We start from the raw sequence: 16,418 nt of genomic DNA, 5'->3' as shown, positions 1-16,418 counted from the left end.
TTTTTTCCCCCAAATCATGAAATGCTCCATACATAAGCCATCCAACAATCTCCAGTGTTTAAGCTATTAGCAATGTAAAATTAAAGCTCATTTAGCCCTTGCTACTATCACAGATACTCTGAATAAAGTTTGAGAAAATGTAAAACTCTTCAACAAAAGTAAATAGTTTTTTTCTTTAAAGGAGTGTCGACTCTTCTATTGAGTGTTTTCAACAAAGGTGAAGAAAAAAGTGGCGGTAATCCGAGCTAAACATTATGAACGCAACGCATGCAGAGAGTTTTAATAGGTGGGAAGGATCATGAGTGAATTTCTCACGTTTTTTTTTTTTGACATAGTTGCACTCAGCAGTGGGCGACCAGCTCTGCTCGTTTATCTCATCTGTGCACGCCCTCAGCAGTGGCATCTTCTCTTGGTGCAGTATTTGCCAATGTTAGATAAAGGCTGGGTAAGAATACAGTAGCAACAGAAAACGTTGCAACATGGGGAAATGTGGTTGAATATGTTGAAAACAAACCCTGAAAAAGAATCAGGATCTCTCTACGTGCTTGGCTTTCATTAACTTTTAAAGTGTGTATTTAAATGTCTCCATTGCCATATTAGTGAGCTGCTTCTGCTGCGTCAGCCAGCTCATTTCAGCACAAAATTCCTGCATGACTTTCCAAATTAAACACATTTTAAAATATTGGTCATGGACTGCCCTAAATTTCAAATGTCAGCCTTGGCCATAGACCAGTATGTAACAGTCAACCTCCAGTGCACATTTTCAGATATAAAAAAGCAAACAAAGATAGTTGCCGTCTGACTTGTAAAGGAGCAGATAAGATGTACTATAAATTATTTTGCAGAGATGCCAGCGTTTCATAATCTGAATAATGTTGCTGCACTGTAACTTTGGACTGGTTTTAAGAAAATCACTTTTGATTTTTCAATCTTATTGTTAGGACACTTACATTTTCAAGCAGTTGTAATAAAAACTACAAATGTTAGCATTTATAGTTCTTGAAATCAACTAAAAATAAGAACAGGTAGTTTCACCAAATCGGTTTACTGACATTTGTGTGACATTATCTCGTGCCATCTGGAGGCTGAGAAAAGCTGTACAAACATTTGAACTGCCGTCTCACGGGCTAATGCTTAGCTCTGGGTCATTCCCGTTTTACTTTAACTGAGCAAATGCTTCCTGTCAATGTGTAAATATGCCAAGTTCGCCAGAAGTCACTTCTGAAAGTGACAAACCGTCTGAAGTTTAAATTGGGAAAGGTTAGCAAATACACACAAACATTTTCACCTTCAAACTTCCTGGTTATGAACAATGGGCATTTTTATATGCACAACAAAACACACCAACCCAAGTTGAAATGCCAACATTATGCATGCATTGTGCATTTTAAAATAAGCAATCATTTTAAAATGCATAACGCACGAGTAGCAAGCTGAAGTTCTGCTTAATGTATAAAAATGATCAGGAAAGTATCGACATGAAGACAAATTCACTGCTTAGGCGTCCGAGAAGAGTAGCTTCAAGTATTAATGGGAATTAATACATAACGCAACTCAGTGGTGCAGAGAAACCCAACCATAGTCATGAAATCAAACTAAACCTTAACAGCAACAAGAAATGTCCAACTAAAACAGTCTGACAGGGTTTTTTTTGTATGATTTCATTTTCTGTACATTAAATTATTTTAATAGTGGCAATAATGCAAATACAAATTTTAAAAAAAAAAGTCAGAGGCCAGGATTATGTGCTTTCCAGGTAAATAGTGCCATTTTATAGCACAATTACATAACTGTGTTAACGTCAGTTGTTCAAAAATTCCACGTATATCAAATTTGAATTAGAATTTTATTTTGTAATTTATGAATACATATTTCTTTAATAATTTGATCACCGTTACCCTATATTGTCTAGTGATTTGCAAATCTATTGTCATGTTTGGTATAACTGAATTCAAATATGGATCTTGTATTCTACAGTTTTTGAACACACTTTCTCTGTTGCTTCCTCTGTACTTTCCTCTCATTCCCTTCATTTTGAACTCTACAAGTGTCTCCCCTTAGTGTCTGCACTTTGTAACTACACTTAATTTTTCAGCTCAACACTTTAAAGTGCTGTTCAAATATTTAATATAGCTGGTTATTTGAAATGGAACATGGATCCAAATCCTATCACCGTCTTTCCCAATAAAAATTAGGCTCCCGTCACATTCAAATGATCGCAAAAGACATCATTCCACCCCTTATGTCCCTATCAAAATACCTACATTTAACATTTCTACTACTTTTATGTAAATCTGGGGCATTGTGTCTACATAGGTAGTAATAAATTAATGTTCATTTTGTCATCTTTGTTGCTTGCACACATTACCATTAGTTTCTTTCTAGTCTAGCTAGTAATGACCTTTAAAAAAAACAACAACTTGTTTTTGCATTTTTCCGCTACGTTAGGGAGACCGTTAGAAAATTACACTTTCATAGTTTACTGAAACTTAAAGTTTACCTTAATATTCAAAGTCAAAGCTCGTACCTCTGAATTTCTTAACTCATTCAAACGGCACATAACTTTATGCATATCGTTTCTCAAAACCGCATGAAAATTTAGGTTATTAACAGCATGTTTACTGGTTCATTTTGAACCCTGTCCAGGTCAAGTATGTTCCAATGGCGTCTGCATCGCACAAAGTGCAAATAATGTTGCCTTTAGTCGAAAGGGGAACACGGCTACGCATGCGTAAAAATGCGCAAACGGCGTAAAGCCAGTGTACGTAAAATGGGTGGGAACTATCTTGGTGAGAAACACTAACTCTTTGTTAGTGTGACCTAAACATCTCTTGTCGAATCCGTGTATGAGTTTCAGCTGCGAGAGTACGACAACAAACATGCGCCAGTTCTGCAATTACTTTTTTTAAAAGAAATAACTCAAGAGGAGCTGCTCCTGCCGCTTCCTTAAAGCGCTTCAAACGTAGCGGCTAGAACTATTGCGTAATCGGAACAAAGGCGTCAAAAATTAATGGCTGTGGACAATTAACTCACCAGCGGATCCACCGGCTATAATCTGATGGGAGGCTTCGCGGAGTACGCTCCTTGGCTTGTCGGTTGTCATTTTTTTTTTTTTTGCTCGTCAGTCAGGTCTCAACTCTGGGAACGTGGAGGAAAGCTGTTAAGAACCGTGCATTTAACCTGTCCTAAATAAAGCAGTTGAGCTGTAGCTGTGCTTCAGTGTTACAAACCTGCCGTCTCCAGTTGATACGAGGTTAATCAATGTGTGTCTCGCTGCTCAAAGTTTATGCGCGTCAGCACGCGCTAGCCTGCAACGGTGAGATCTCTCCGCGTGCCACCGGCTAACTCCGCTAAGCTAACGTGGAAACAGTTCCTGCCACTCACCTATATGCCTTAAACATGCTCTCTTATGTCCTTTTTAAAGTGCTGTTTTGTATACATATTCATATCACAAAGTCAATTTTACAGTCTGTACAATAAAAGTTTAAAACACACAATGAACTCAATTTATTTTAATGACCTTAAATTACGGTTAGAAGTGTTAATTGTATTATCTTGAAATGCCTTTGTTGTTAGCTTGTAATTTGAAACCCCGGTACACGTGAGCCTAAATAGACCTAATTATACTCAAGAGGAGCATTGAGTATAATTACTGAATGTTTGCAATCAGCTGCCGATTTACTTCTTCGTATGGTAGCCCTGGTGTGAGACCCTTAATAACAAAAAATTGTTATGTTAACAGGTTGCCTATTTTGCTTGTAGTGTGAAATTATCAACAAATATCTAGATTCAAAAAGTTATTTAAGATAAATTGGCATGTTCAGGAGTTAAAAGTTTGATTAAAGTATCAGGGGTGGAAAATTGCAGGTTAGCTAATCTTACCTCTACCAGTGTAGTTTTTGTTTGCTTTTGTACAACGTAGAGCACAAACAGTAAGGGACCTAAATTGTTTATTTTAGTTTTTTATTTTGGTTAATATAAGACAATATGAGAAGTGGATATCTATAAAATTGTATAATAAAGAAGTATATGAAAGATAAAGCTGGTTTACAGTTTGCCCCCCCCCCCCTCCCAAGAAACCTAAGGTTCCTCTGTTAGAACCACAGGATTTTTGTTTTTGTTTTTCCCCTAATAGGTTTTCTATACCAACCAGCTTTCTCATTACTTTTACAGCACAAATAATGACGGAGCAAGTAAAATGCAATAAGGGTTTACTGTAAAAAAAATATGAAAAAGCCCATCTGTTACTCTGCATCTTTGCTATTAAAAAAAAATAAAATGATTTAAACGCTTGTAAAGCAAGTGGTCTAGGCTGCATTTCAGGCCCAAAGAATAGAGGAATTTCTTTGTTGGTGAGAGATGAATGCTCGCAATAATTCAGCAGTGAGCCTTATAATGAGTTTTCCCCTTTATAAGCGAGCAACTCAGGAACAACAAGAGTTTCAGACAAGCTATAAAAATCTGGCATTTACAGCTGAAATTTGGCAAGAAAATGCCATTACTACGTTGACCTTCTTGGACAAGTAAAAGCCGAACAGCTTCCCGACGCATAACTAGCACACAGGGTGATTATTTGGTTAATGGATTGAAAGAATGAGAAAAATTTGTTTATAAAACCTTTTTTTTTTCTCTCTCTTCCTCAAAAATTATTGCTGCATAAAGTTTCCTGAATTTTTGTGTTAACTGCTAAGGCAAGGAAAACGGCTTGTTTTTTTGTTGTTGTTTTTTTGCATGGAAAACAGACATTTTTACTAAATTCATTTGTGATAAAACACAAGCTTATGGGTTTTTAATATCTGAAAAATTATTCAGGAATAATTGAAGTAAGAACATATTGCAACAGCTTTTTAAATATATCGCTGAACAATATTTTCATATTTAAAGTATCAGCGTGACAACTAGGATAAATGTTTCGTCTCAGCTGCATGCAAAGCCAGAGATTTCTCACGTGGACGAATGTTTTGGATCAATCAGCATTTAGAGGACAATTTTTATAGGTCATGTGATTGTTTTTTTTTTTTATTTAAAGTTGTGGCATTTCAAATAGTCAATGCTGCCTTAGAGCCACAGCGTCACAGATCGTCTGCTTTGCTTAACAACAGGTGTGAGTGGCCAAATGAAAACAGAAAAACTACATTTTGGTATCGACCAGCACGTACATGAAATATTTGTTCAATATTTAAAGGTTGTACCATTTAGTTTATTACCTCACATGTGCACAGGCAACATAAACAACCATAAAAAAAAATTAAAATAAAAATCAATCAAAGAAAACATACGTTGTAATTAAATTACCCAAGCAAACCTAGGTTTTCTAATGAAAACATTGCAATTATGGAAAACCTTTCACAAGGCCCAAATTGTTACAGAGCAAATAAATTAGTAATAAAAAAATAAAAAAACACAAGTGAAACAGTGGTTTATCCAAAGCAGTTCAAGTCTTTCAAATGTTTGATAGCTCTTTGTACAAACTGTCAGTAAAACAGTGAGTGGTCTTAGCGTTGGTCACTGCGGCACAGGAAAACGTCACAACGTCTCATGTTTTGCTCCGTATGCATCATAGATGGCTCACTACTCTGCTCCACGTTTCACTATGTTCCCTTGTGAACCTTTCGTTATCAGCCCATCTAATTCTGCAAGGCCTACATCTGGCTATATCGAGAAGCTTATATAACCTCAAAGAACAACAAAAGAAATCAATTTAACCCTAGTCTCTTAAGAGTTAAAAAAAAATCTATAAATCTATTAAAAAGGCAGTTTTCACTTACTTTGTTTGACTTGGCAGTCATATTGGTTACCGTTATCTACCGACTACCTTTATCTACAATGACCTTCCTATACTCTGACTACAAATATGCGACAATTATAATGCATTTGAGACAGATAATTACAGTACCTTGTAAAAGTATTTGCGTCCCCTTTCACTTTTCCAGATTCTGTCATCCTGCAGCCGTAACCTTCCCATGTAATTTGCTGGGATTTTAGGTGATATACAAAGTGGTGCATAATAATGTAAGGCAATTAATGCGTGGCTTTAAAAAATATTTTCAAAAATAAACATCTAAAAAGTGTGATTTGCACTAATTGGTAATCTGACACCCCACAATAAAATCCAGAGCCTTCAGAGGTCACGTTACAGCTTTTATTGTGGAATCCAGTCTTGGATTAGGTCATTGTTTTGTCTCGTGTCTCGAGTGAAGCCTCAAGTCCAGAATCTAGTCCAACTCCTAAACCTTTCATTTCAAGTCTTCTGACATTGGACCAAATATGTAATTTTATCACAGGGTAGAAATAATTGTTAAAATATTTTTAAATCTTTCGGTTTGCCAGAACTATCAGCGAGAGGAAGTAAACTTTTTACACTAAACAAAACTAATTAAATTAAACGTTAAATTGAGAAAACAAGTTAACCAAAATAAAAATCCTTCTGCTCGATAACCAATAGGAGAAAAAAAATATTGCGTTTTTGAAATATTACACGAGTTACATCAAATGATTTAAATACCAAACTGAGGTATTTTTAGTTAAATTTGTTGTGATCTAGTTGCTTGTATTAGACATTATTCTGGCAGCCATACACCAGCGTGGTTCAGGCCAACAGCTTAGAGGACAATACATTACTTTGTGTAGCTCATAAAATCCCAATAAAATATTTCGTAGTTAATAATTGTCACATGAGAAAATGTGGAAAATTTCAAGGGGCAGTAATACTATATTAATAACTAATATACCACCACATGCCTCTTGGCCTACATGTTCAAGCAGTATCCTAAATAAAACGAAAAGCTGTCCGTCGCATCCATGGCGAATGGCTGCTGATGCAGACAGAAAACTGAGCCGTTTGTGACCGACAGTACCTCCAATTTTCTAAATAAATAAAACAAGTTAAAACAGAAGAATTGTGTATCTTCAGTCTCGATTTAAAAAAAAAAACAAGAAGAAAGAAACAGCAAAAACTCTGTTCTGTAAGGATAAAAACTCAGGATGTGGTGCATGCCCGCCGTCTTCCACCAGCAACTGCGGGTCATGAAGCCTCTCTGCTGCTGCTGCTTACAGCAGGGTCGGGCCCTTGGTGGTGTAGTTCATGGCCGGGAAGTGCCGGCTGTCCACGTCGCAGTGGCCGAGCGGCTGGTGGGAAGCCGACGGCACGGCGGGGTTCCAGTGGTTGATGTAGCTGGCCATGAGCAGCGTCAGCTCCAGTATCTGAGACGGGGAGAAAACGGCGAGACAGATCACAGCGGACCTAATTGCTTTAACATCACGACATGAACGCATTTCATTCGAGTCCGGGGAAGGTGGCATGTCACGTTTGGTCCGAGACCATAAAAACTTGAGAAACCCAAATGATCTTCCATCAAGAATGAAGTTACCCCCATTAGCCTCGCCTGGAGGGGTAACATGACCCCCGTCTTCAAGCTCCACAGACTTTCATGCACAAAAACAGAAGGAAATCTGGTCTCTTCATTAACAAAAAGGAGTAGTGTGAAGCCTGTTTTTCTTCCATAAACCTTTGCCCGTTTAAAAAAAAAAAGTTCCTGCCTTAAAAGATCTATTCTACAAACCCATATTTTCACATTTTGTCACCTCCTTAAATGACCTTTTTTAGCCACCTCAGCATAATCTCCTGCCTTCTAAACATTATGCACTCTTTTACTCAAGAACTGAATAAAATCCTTACTTGCATGTAAAAAAGAACCGATATCTTGAAGAAAAAAAGAAAAAAAAAAGAACAGCAAGAACTTGACATGGCTCATCAATGAGCATGAACTGAATAAAATCATATGTGCGTGTAAAAGACGACTCAATATATCTTTAAAAAGTACAGTGAGAACTTGGCGCAGTCCATCATTATTATGTCACAGGGGTGAAAATTAGGACATGCCACTTTTCAAATGCAGGGTCGAAATGATCAACCCATAATCCACGATGGCAGGTTTGCAATTTGAAGAGAAGAAAAGTTTAGATTCTGCGCCAAGCTTGAGTCAGTGAGAGAACTGCTAAAGTCCTGTAATTTTCTCTGTGCAGAAAACGCTGAATAAATTGTGTAAATGCACAATTGACATGATTTAATATGGTAGAATTGGGTTTTATCCTTCACATGTGTTTCAATCCCAGCGTCTGTCCTTCTTGATTCTCATGAACAAAAACACGGCACAATGCTGCGACGTGAATTCTAATGTTAAAAAGCATAATCGTTGGGTTATAAAGTGCAAAAACAACTCTCTGTAAAAGAAGTTTCTTTGTCTACACTTGCTTTGCTAAAACTGCAAAGAAAACACGAGTCTAATCAAAGAGTCATATCAAAACAGAGAGGAGGAGAGAGAGCGTTAGCCTGCCATGTCTGCAAAGTCCTCTCTAAGTCAGGATCCTTATCAAAAGCAAAATGCAGAGGCAGAAAAAAAAGATTTTGTTCACACATAATTACACATGCTGTCATCAAGATAATCAAAGAGTCATATCAAAAAGGAGTGGAAGGGAGCAAGCATGTATATATGTTAAGAGTGAAATTCGTTCTCTTTCTCAGAGCAGGAACAAAATTCTCTGTGGCTCAGACACTATGAAGTCATTTTGTTCTTGCAGGCCTGGAAGACAATATTCAGTGATCTTGAGGAGCACATGTCGCCATGTGAACCTCTCCACTTTCTCAGCAGATGTGAATGTGTGTTTACTGAAGACGTTTTGTAGCCTTAGCATAAATGCTAAGGCTTTGTAGGACGTATTTGAGGCTCTCCAGAGATTCTAGAGATGCAATACATGAATACATAAAATGTTTATACACACACAGCAGACTTACCTTTGGCTTGGTCATTGCAAACACCAGCTTTTCTACATTCTTCTTTCCAACGCCAGACTCCCTCTGCTGGCTGGTGACCACCATGAAATCATCACGACACCCACCAAAGGTGATCACCGAATGGTAGGGGTACGTGAACAAGGTGTGCTGAAATACATTGGAAAACAAACAAACACACATAGTCAGTGGGAAAAAATAAAAATCAGCAAAACAGAAACAGAGAGCATGTTCTGGTGTCGCACGAAGCAGAGCCTGTAGTTTGTTTGGGACGCTCCCTCGACTTTTGCTTTTCTGTGGCCCAAACTGGGAAAAACAGAGACTGACACGGTTTTCACTACGTTTCTTTCTCCGCTCTCCTGAACTGACGAGCCACGCTGTGAGCCAAACCGAGGACGGAAACGGATCGACGCGGGCCGCGGAAAATTAGAGCCTGCGCTAACATTGCTTACATGTTGGGAACTGCCATCTGTCAGGATGAAGAACATCAAATCTAAAGCAGGCGGTTTTTTTTTTCCTTTGGATTTCTGCTTCTCGACACACCGCTGCCGTGTCTCCAGGGTCAAGACCAGCTCTGCGGCTCTGAGACAGCTGTGTGGCATAAATTTACCAACCAACTTCAGTTTCGGAGTGAAACAGCCTGACATGTGACTTTTTTAGAGACTTTCTTAGAGGATAAATTGTGTTTGTGTCGTTTCGTTTTTTTCCGAGCCTCCAGCTCACCATCGTGTCGTCTAGGACACAGAGTCCGTCCTCGCTGACTGCCAGCCACACCTGGCTCTGGTCAACCGGAGAAGGAGGAACAGGCTGCGGACAGAGGAAGACGTGTCATCCTCCTGAACATCTCAGAATCAAAGATCGTATCCATGGTAACATTTTTTATTTTCCATTCCACACACATACAAGAGAAAATAAAATACAAGAATGTCTCTCCCAAAAAAATTTAAACTTGTACCTTTGCACTGAAGAGCTTGGCGCCAAACAGTGGCCATTTCCGCGCTACGGTCAAATATATCCTCACACATTCGGCCGCGCTGCACCCATGAAGCATCGACCACTTGGAGGCCAGACGCTCGGTAAGATCTCTGAAGGGGAGAAAAGCAACGGAGACCCCCTAATGAGTCGGATCTGCCTCCGTTTCATTGCGCCACAAACTAAAGAAGAGATTCCAGAAAAGCTCATGGAGAGCGACGCTTGGTTCACCTCAGCTGCTCTGTGGTGCATTCCTGTTTGTAGCGTTTGGGATAGAAGCGCTCCAAGGCCTGCAGGAGAATCAGCTGAGATTTGGACTGAGGAGAGCCGGCAGGAGAGGAAACGCCTGACCGCTCGAAATCACCGTGCTCAACCTGAGGGGAAAGCCATTTTGATATTTTCAACATAAATACGTTGAAAATATCCTTCCAAAATGACTCAAATGTTGTCAAGCTGCTGGTTATAAGACAGAACATTTTCTCGGCAAAGGTAGGTTGTTCTAAGACAAAGTATTATATCATGAGGACCAAAAGTAGTGTTGGTATTTCTTTAAAAAAAAAAAAAGCATGAAAAACAGCAGAGTTTTAAATGCTGATAGTGCCGATGACTGAACATTCAGGGTCAGGATCAGGTTTACTCAAATCCCAAAGGGAAATTAACGACGCAGCAGGAACAGGGAGTTGATAAGGAGACAAATGGAGCGGAAGAAATTGAAAAATGTAGGAGAAAAGCTGGAAGAGGGAGCAAGACAGCAGGACATTGACTCCAAGCAAAAAAGCCAGAGCAAAAAAGTCACTCGCTTGAATGGCCTAGCCAAAGTTTAGACCTTAATCTAATTCAAAATCAACTGAAAACACTCAAACTCAAAAGACTTGCGGCTGTGATCGCCAAAGGAAAGCCGAGATTAAAAGCACGCCACGCTTTTTAAACATTTTCACAAATTAAAATCTGCCAACTATACATGTTTTCCCTTTTCACTTCGCAATTACGCACTCCTTTTTGTCATAAAATCCCAACTTAACAGACTAAAGCTCGTAATTGTAACAAGACAAGAATGAAACAGTCGGAGGGTTATCATTATCAATAATCTCGACTCTGACAATTGAATTATCGTTTTTCCAGACCTGTGCAATGAGCGCGGCCACCTCCAGAGCCAGCTCTTTGTTCACAGGGAACAGGCCTTGCTGAACTTCGTCGTTCACCTGGTAGACCAGCAGGAGGCGCTCTCGCTCCGTCTCTCCTTTGACCTGAGATCTGAAACGCAGCCTGGGCAAGCAGGAGGGAAACGTTATGATGAAACGTGTTTTTCCTCAAACGACTCCTCACATCAATCTGCCAAATTTCATCCCCAAACTCTTAAAAAGGCATTCCGTGGCCTTGTCCGGGCACGTGCACCTTCTAAAAATAATACTAGCACTGAAGATGCGACCTTTCATCTGCGTGACAAAGTGAAGCCTGTGTTGCTGTGGCAACGTGCAGACAGAGATGTCTTGTTTTCAAAGGGAAAAGCTCTGTAAAACTGTACGTGAAAAGGGGAATTTCCTGATTGGGAAGCTTTTTTTTTTTTTTTTTTTTTTTTTTTACAGAGCACTCCATAGTGATGAAATGATTGAATTTGAAGAAAAGTGTACATGTGGACAGAACGTGCAGTTTAAACTTCTGAGCCCAGAGAGTTTAGAACGACAGTCGTCCTGCTAAAAATCCCCAAATATATATAAAAAAAAAATAAAAAAAAAAAATAAAAAGTTGACCTGTTTTTGTAGGTTAGCCGAACAATCCGCGTCCCTTCATTTTTCCCAGGATGCAGTTCTTTCAGAGCCTGCTCCCACTTGGAAATGACATCACAGATCTGGAGAAATGGTAAAACAGCCAGCTGTCACAACTTTCATTTTTCCTTATTTAATTTCAGCCAGCAGGTGGCAGTAGCAGCTCCGGGCAGGACAAAGATCCAGACACATAAACGTCAGAATAATTATAGATTTGTGACATATTTAACATATAAATTCTTTTTAGTTATTGCAGGTAAAAAATATTGACCAACATTTATTGAATTGTGGCAGTTTTCTCAATGTTGTTACTCCAAATTACACACAGCCTGTGTATCCGAAATCCACTTCCTCCAAGTCCTAAGTAAATCAGACCAAACATTTGACACCCACCAACAACTAGAAGTCCTACCTTTGCTGACGGCTGCAGGCAGTGCTCCAGGTCTTTGCCAGATGGATCGTCGGTAAAAAGGGCGAACCCTGTCAGCTGCGGCTTCCTCATGCCGATCCGCTGGTTCAGTGTGCTGAGGAACTCGTCCACCGTAGTCGAGCCGTCAAACCCGACGACCTGGGCAAACGATCAGACCTCATGTCGTACAAGATCGTCTTCTTTCAGTTTTACTCCAAAAGTGAGTGACAGCGGTGATCATCATGCAGTCAAATAAGGGAAGGGGGAATATATTTCTTTTTAATTTTTTTTAAAATTTTTTTTTTTTTATTTCTTCTCCAAAAGTTTCCTAAAGTTAGAACCCTAGTTAAAACGCAGTTACTGTTTGGATGCTATGAGAGCTGGACCGTGAGTCTGAAAGTCCTTTTAGTAGTGAATCGGTACCTGATATGTGTTGTTCATGAAATGCACTGGGATGCTGAACGGCAGCGAGTGATGGTAAGGGTTCCTCAGCAGGATGGACACAATCTCCATCCGGGAAGGTTTCGCTTCCCGTTCTCCGTTCTGTAGCGCCCTCTCCAAAGATCTCTGGCAGTATACGGCATACTTCCCCACCTCGGTCCTTTGCGTCGAGAGAACAAAAGCAATAATGTAGGAAAGAACTCAAAAGTCGGAGCCCAAAAAGGCTGGATTCTGTTACTTTGTAGAATACTGCGACGTGACGGGGTCAGCTCCCACCTGGGGTCGGTGTTGTGCTGAAGATACTGCCTGAGGTACCAGAGGAAATGCTGCTGTGGGAGGAACAGCGCCACACACAGCGACAACAGCTGCCAACACTACAGAAAGCAGAAAAAGATAATAGTAACCTTTTTTTTTACTGCTTTGTTGGCTAAATTACAAAATAGCGATTTATTCCTCCTGGGTTCATTTTTTTTTTCTGAATCATGTGCACCCGACTGACCTGGGTTAGGGAGTAGTTGTGCGGCGTCCGGCGATTGGTCTGCTTGATCAGCTGGCAGTACATTTCGTTCTGCAGCTCCGGGTGGGTCAGACACACTTGCAGAGCATTCTGGGCCAGCGACGTGTGGTAATCAACGGAAGGGGACTCGACCAGAACGTTGATGAAAAGCTGACAGGACTGCAGAGACGGAACAAAGTCACTCAGGATAACCAACAACAGAGTGACGCAAAGATGCACAAGTCATCTTGGATGCAACCCATGTGCATAAATCATAGATGGACTATTTTCTACTTAGGCACTTCTGAAAGGATTTTATTTGTGGGTATTGGATACGCCTGTGACGATGATAAATTGTGCCGGATGATAAATTGTCCCAGTGATTATTGCGATAAACGATAATGTTGTTTTCAGGTCATTTTCAAGTAGCTATTGAATTGATAGTGGCGTATTAATGCAAAGACAAATTAACTTTCTGTAAATGCCGCTTGACACTGGTACTGGGGGATATTTAAATATCTAACATAAAACACAACAACCAAAAACAATAAATAAGATGGAATTAAAAAACGTGCAAAAACAAAATCATAAGTAGAATGTATTATGATGTCTGGATACAAAATTGCCTTTGAAAAAAAAAAATCAATTATATACATTGTAACTTATCATGCAATTAACCGATTCATTTTTTACTTTGACTGGCTTAGTGTTAGAGTGAACAAGACTTTTACTTGTAAACAAAATGAAAACAATGTCAGTGGCTTATTTAGAAACTTTTAAATGAGGGAAAGAGAGGAAAAGATCTTAGGAGGGCAGTAACGCTGGATCTCAGTGAAATATGTTAAAATGCAAATAGAAACGACAAAAAGTCGGTGTGTTGATTTACCATTAAAAAAAAATCCCCAATAAGTCTTCATGGCAACAGCAAAATAAAACAGAAATGATGCTCCTCTGATGTGTTTGCACACCACTGAAAATCAGACGCTCGGACGCAGCACACACACAGGGAACTTTAATAACGGACTCCTCTTGTCTGAGGCAAAACAAAGACTCCATGTCATATTTCTCATCGGTCTCATCGGATTCATTTAAACTTCAATGGCCCGAGTTGAAAAGAGCCTCACTTGTTCCAGTTTTGACTCATTGTTTGGCATTTGGGACAGTTTTCAGGGCTGACTGCTCATAGATAGAGCCCATCATCTCTGGCTTCAACTGAGCAACTAGGAGGGGGTTGGGGGGGGTTTCACTGACAGCTCGGGGAGCGAGGGGGAGGAAGGTTTCAGAGGGTTGAAGAGGGAGAAAAAGGGACAGACAGCCCTCTAGAACATCACAGAATTTTGCTTTGATCTCGTTTTGCGTCCCCCATCCCCTTCCACATGCAGTGGTGCCGCTCTCCAAGAGCAGCACGACTCTTCTCAAAGCAGAAGAGTGGCAGCCAAACCACAGGAACAGTTGGCCTCAAACAGAGCAGATAATCAAGGCCATTATCTCCCTCGCACGCTCTCGATGAGCACGGGCCCCTCGGACGCGAGCAAACGATCTATTTTGGAAGCGGCGCACATCCAGGTCGGGACAAAACGAAAGCGATGGGGGCAGAATTGCAAAGAGGTTTTCTCTTTTCTTTTGTTAGTGGGTGGTGGCAGACAAATAAGAAACAAAAAATAAAAATAAAAAAGTTGATGAGGAGTTTGGAGACAGACCTTGAAGAGTTTGAGGGCTTCGGTCTGCAGGGCTTCAGACGGCAAAGTGGTGAGAGGCGAGCGCAGACCCTCCTTACAGAAGCTCAAGGCCTCGCTCTTCCACAGCACAGACTCTGGGAAGAGGAGCGGGTGTTTAGGCGTGAGCCAGACGAAGCAGAGACGGGAGTTTCAGAGCTGCAGCGAATTAGAAAACAGCTGGACAAAAGAAATCGCAGGCTGCTCTGTTTTGACAAACACAGTCTGCAGTGGGAACCGGAGCCAACGCAAGACATGAACCGCAACAACACATCGAGTGTCCTTGGACTTACACATCACCTTCAGTAGATTCATCAACTGTATCTGTACAAGTGCAGGGTCAAGGGTCAAGGAGAGCATGCAACACCAGGTTAAAACAGAACTATTTTCAAATAAATAAAATAAAAAATAAATTGACAATGTTTCCTAGTGTCTTGCACAGTGGTTGATATCTAAATTTAAAGGTTTTAATCATTAAAATATAATAAGAAAAAGCTCATCTTGTTCAATTGAAAAAAGATTTGACAACATATTTTGTTACCTCCTTGCTTTCATGTTTTCTTTCGCCTCCCAAACATAAAAACTCAAAACAGAGGCAAACACTGAAAGAGTCGGCTTCAGTTTCTCACCTGGGTCTCCCTCCACATCCATAAGTTTACCAATGAGTTGCTCGTACTCCGTGCCGACCTTCAGGGTCGCGCTGCTGCCGGCGGCTACATTCAGGTGATACAGCCATGTATCCTGCCGCAAAATGAAGCGCACTTGTCGACATCAAGAGAAAGAGGGGGAAAAAAAAAATAATAATAATAAAACGTTTTTGCTCTTCTACCTTCTCCTGCTTGGTGCCAATGAGCAGATAAGTCGGGCTCTGGTCTTTGGGTTGGACCACCAAGGTGCAGTGCGAGGAGAGGAAGCCGCGGTCGCCGGCCTCGTAGTCCTCGTCTGAGTCGCAGGAGCGATCGACTTCCTGCACGGACGCCTCCCTCATCTGCAGCTGGCCCAGAGGAAACTGCCGCACGACAAATTAGCACAAGTGAGCGAAACGTAAGAGGCAGTAAAATGTTTTTGCCTTACAGGTTAATTTATTTGAACAAAATCAAGTACAATTAAGAGATATCTGAACATCTCAAACCTTGTCCTCCTGGTTGCGAAAGTAGCAGAAGACTTTCCCCACCAACGAACACCAGACCAGCTTCGAGTGTCCGTGTTTGACCTTTGTGAGAAAACAAACGGCACACGTAGGTTTTTAGAAAAAAGCTTTAACGGTATGGCTGTTTGCAAAATAACTTATTCTTTTATAGATTCTAGCAGTGGGGATTAAATCGTTTGAACCCTTTAAAATTTGCCACATTAAAACCAGAGACTTTAATGTGTTTTAATTCAGTATTTCAGTATTATTGGGGGAAAAAAAGGGCAGCATCATGCTGGGGGGATGCTTTTCTTTTGCGTGAGCTAAAATGGGCGAGATTTCCCTTTTTATTTTTGCAAAGTTAAATGGGAATGTGTGACCAAAATGGATCGCAAGGGGGGGAAAAAAAGCTAATTTTCATTTCATTTTTTATTTAATTCACTCAATAAACCTGAATAGTTTATACAACAGCTAAAAGAAACCATAAACGTAAAGGAGCAGAAAGAAGTATAAACTTTCAATACCCCCCCCCCCCCCTCGATTCACATAAACTCAAAATTAGCTATTCAACTGTAAAGACTATGACAGACATATTTCAAATTCACAAAAAATACACATCAGCTTAATCAAGGCTTTATCGCTTCGTCATGATGAGCCTCAAACTTCTTGTAAATGCAGAAAGAGATTTAGATTCTTTTA

The 16,418-nt window shown here is 40.2% G+C and overlaps 2 protein-coding genes across 3 annotated transcripts in view; both read right to left on the bottom strand.

Annotated features, from left to right (window-relative positions):
- slc25a21 (solute carrier family 25 member 21) overlaps nt 1-3,551 on the bottom strand; it is a 116,760-nt gene extending 113,209 nt beyond the window's left edge. Inside the window, exons 1-2 of one of the 2 annotated variants that reach the window (XM_008399144.2) lie at nt 3,231-3,551; nt 3,034-3,138 (exon numbers count right to left, since the gene is read on the bottom strand). In XM_008399144.2, coding sequence (XP_008397366.1) covers nt 3,034-3,103 — 70 coding nt within the window. In that variant the 5' untranslated portion in view covers nt 3,104-3,138; nt 3,231-3,551. Of the gene's footprint in view, nt 1-3,033 lie in introns of both variants that reach the window. The other variant, XM_008399143.2, reaches the window with a different exon arrangement.
- Nucleotides 3,552-5,178: 1,627 nt separating this feature from the next.
- plekhh1 (pleckstrin homology domain containing, family H (with MyTH4 domain) member 1) overlaps nt 5,179-16,418 on the bottom strand; it is a 34,029-nt gene continuing 22,789 nt past the window's right edge. Inside the window, exons 16-30 of the mRNA XM_008399145.2 lie at nt 15,723-15,803; nt 15,420-15,599; nt 15,220-15,331; nt 14,576-14,688; nt 12,879-13,055; nt 12,656-12,753; nt 12,362-12,539; nt 11,942-12,097; nt 11,515-11,612; nt 10,888-11,029; nt 9,995-10,137; nt 9,747-9,876; nt 9,515-9,598; nt 8,795-8,941; nt 5,179-7,203 (exon numbers count right to left, since the gene is read on the bottom strand). Of these exons, the coding sequence (XP_008397367.1) occupies nt 7,051-7,203; nt 8,795-8,941; nt 9,515-9,598; nt 9,747-9,876; nt 9,995-10,137; nt 10,888-11,029; nt 11,515-11,612; nt 11,942-12,097; nt 12,362-12,539; nt 12,656-12,753; nt 12,879-13,055; nt 14,576-14,688; nt 15,220-15,331; nt 15,420-15,599; nt 15,723-15,803 (1,992 nt within the window). The 3' untranslated portion in view covers nt 5,179-7,050. The remainder of the gene's footprint in view (nt 7,204-8,794; nt 8,942-9,514; nt 9,599-9,746; nt 9,877-9,994; nt 10,138-10,887; nt 11,030-11,514; nt 11,613-11,941; nt 12,098-12,361; nt 12,540-12,655; nt 12,754-12,878; nt 13,056-14,575; nt 14,689-15,219; nt 15,332-15,419; nt 15,600-15,722; nt 15,804-16,418) is intronic.

This window comes from Poecilia reticulata, linkage group LG22 (genome assembly GCF_000633615.1).
Source record: "Poecilia reticulata strain Guanapo linkage group LG22, Guppy_female_1.0+MT, whole genome shotgun sequence".
Taxonomy (NCBI): Eukaryota; Metazoa; Chordata; class Actinopteri; order Cyprinodontiformes; family Poeciliidae; genus Poecilia; species Poecilia reticulata.
This window is presented reverse-complemented; position numbering and strand designations above follow the sequence as displayed.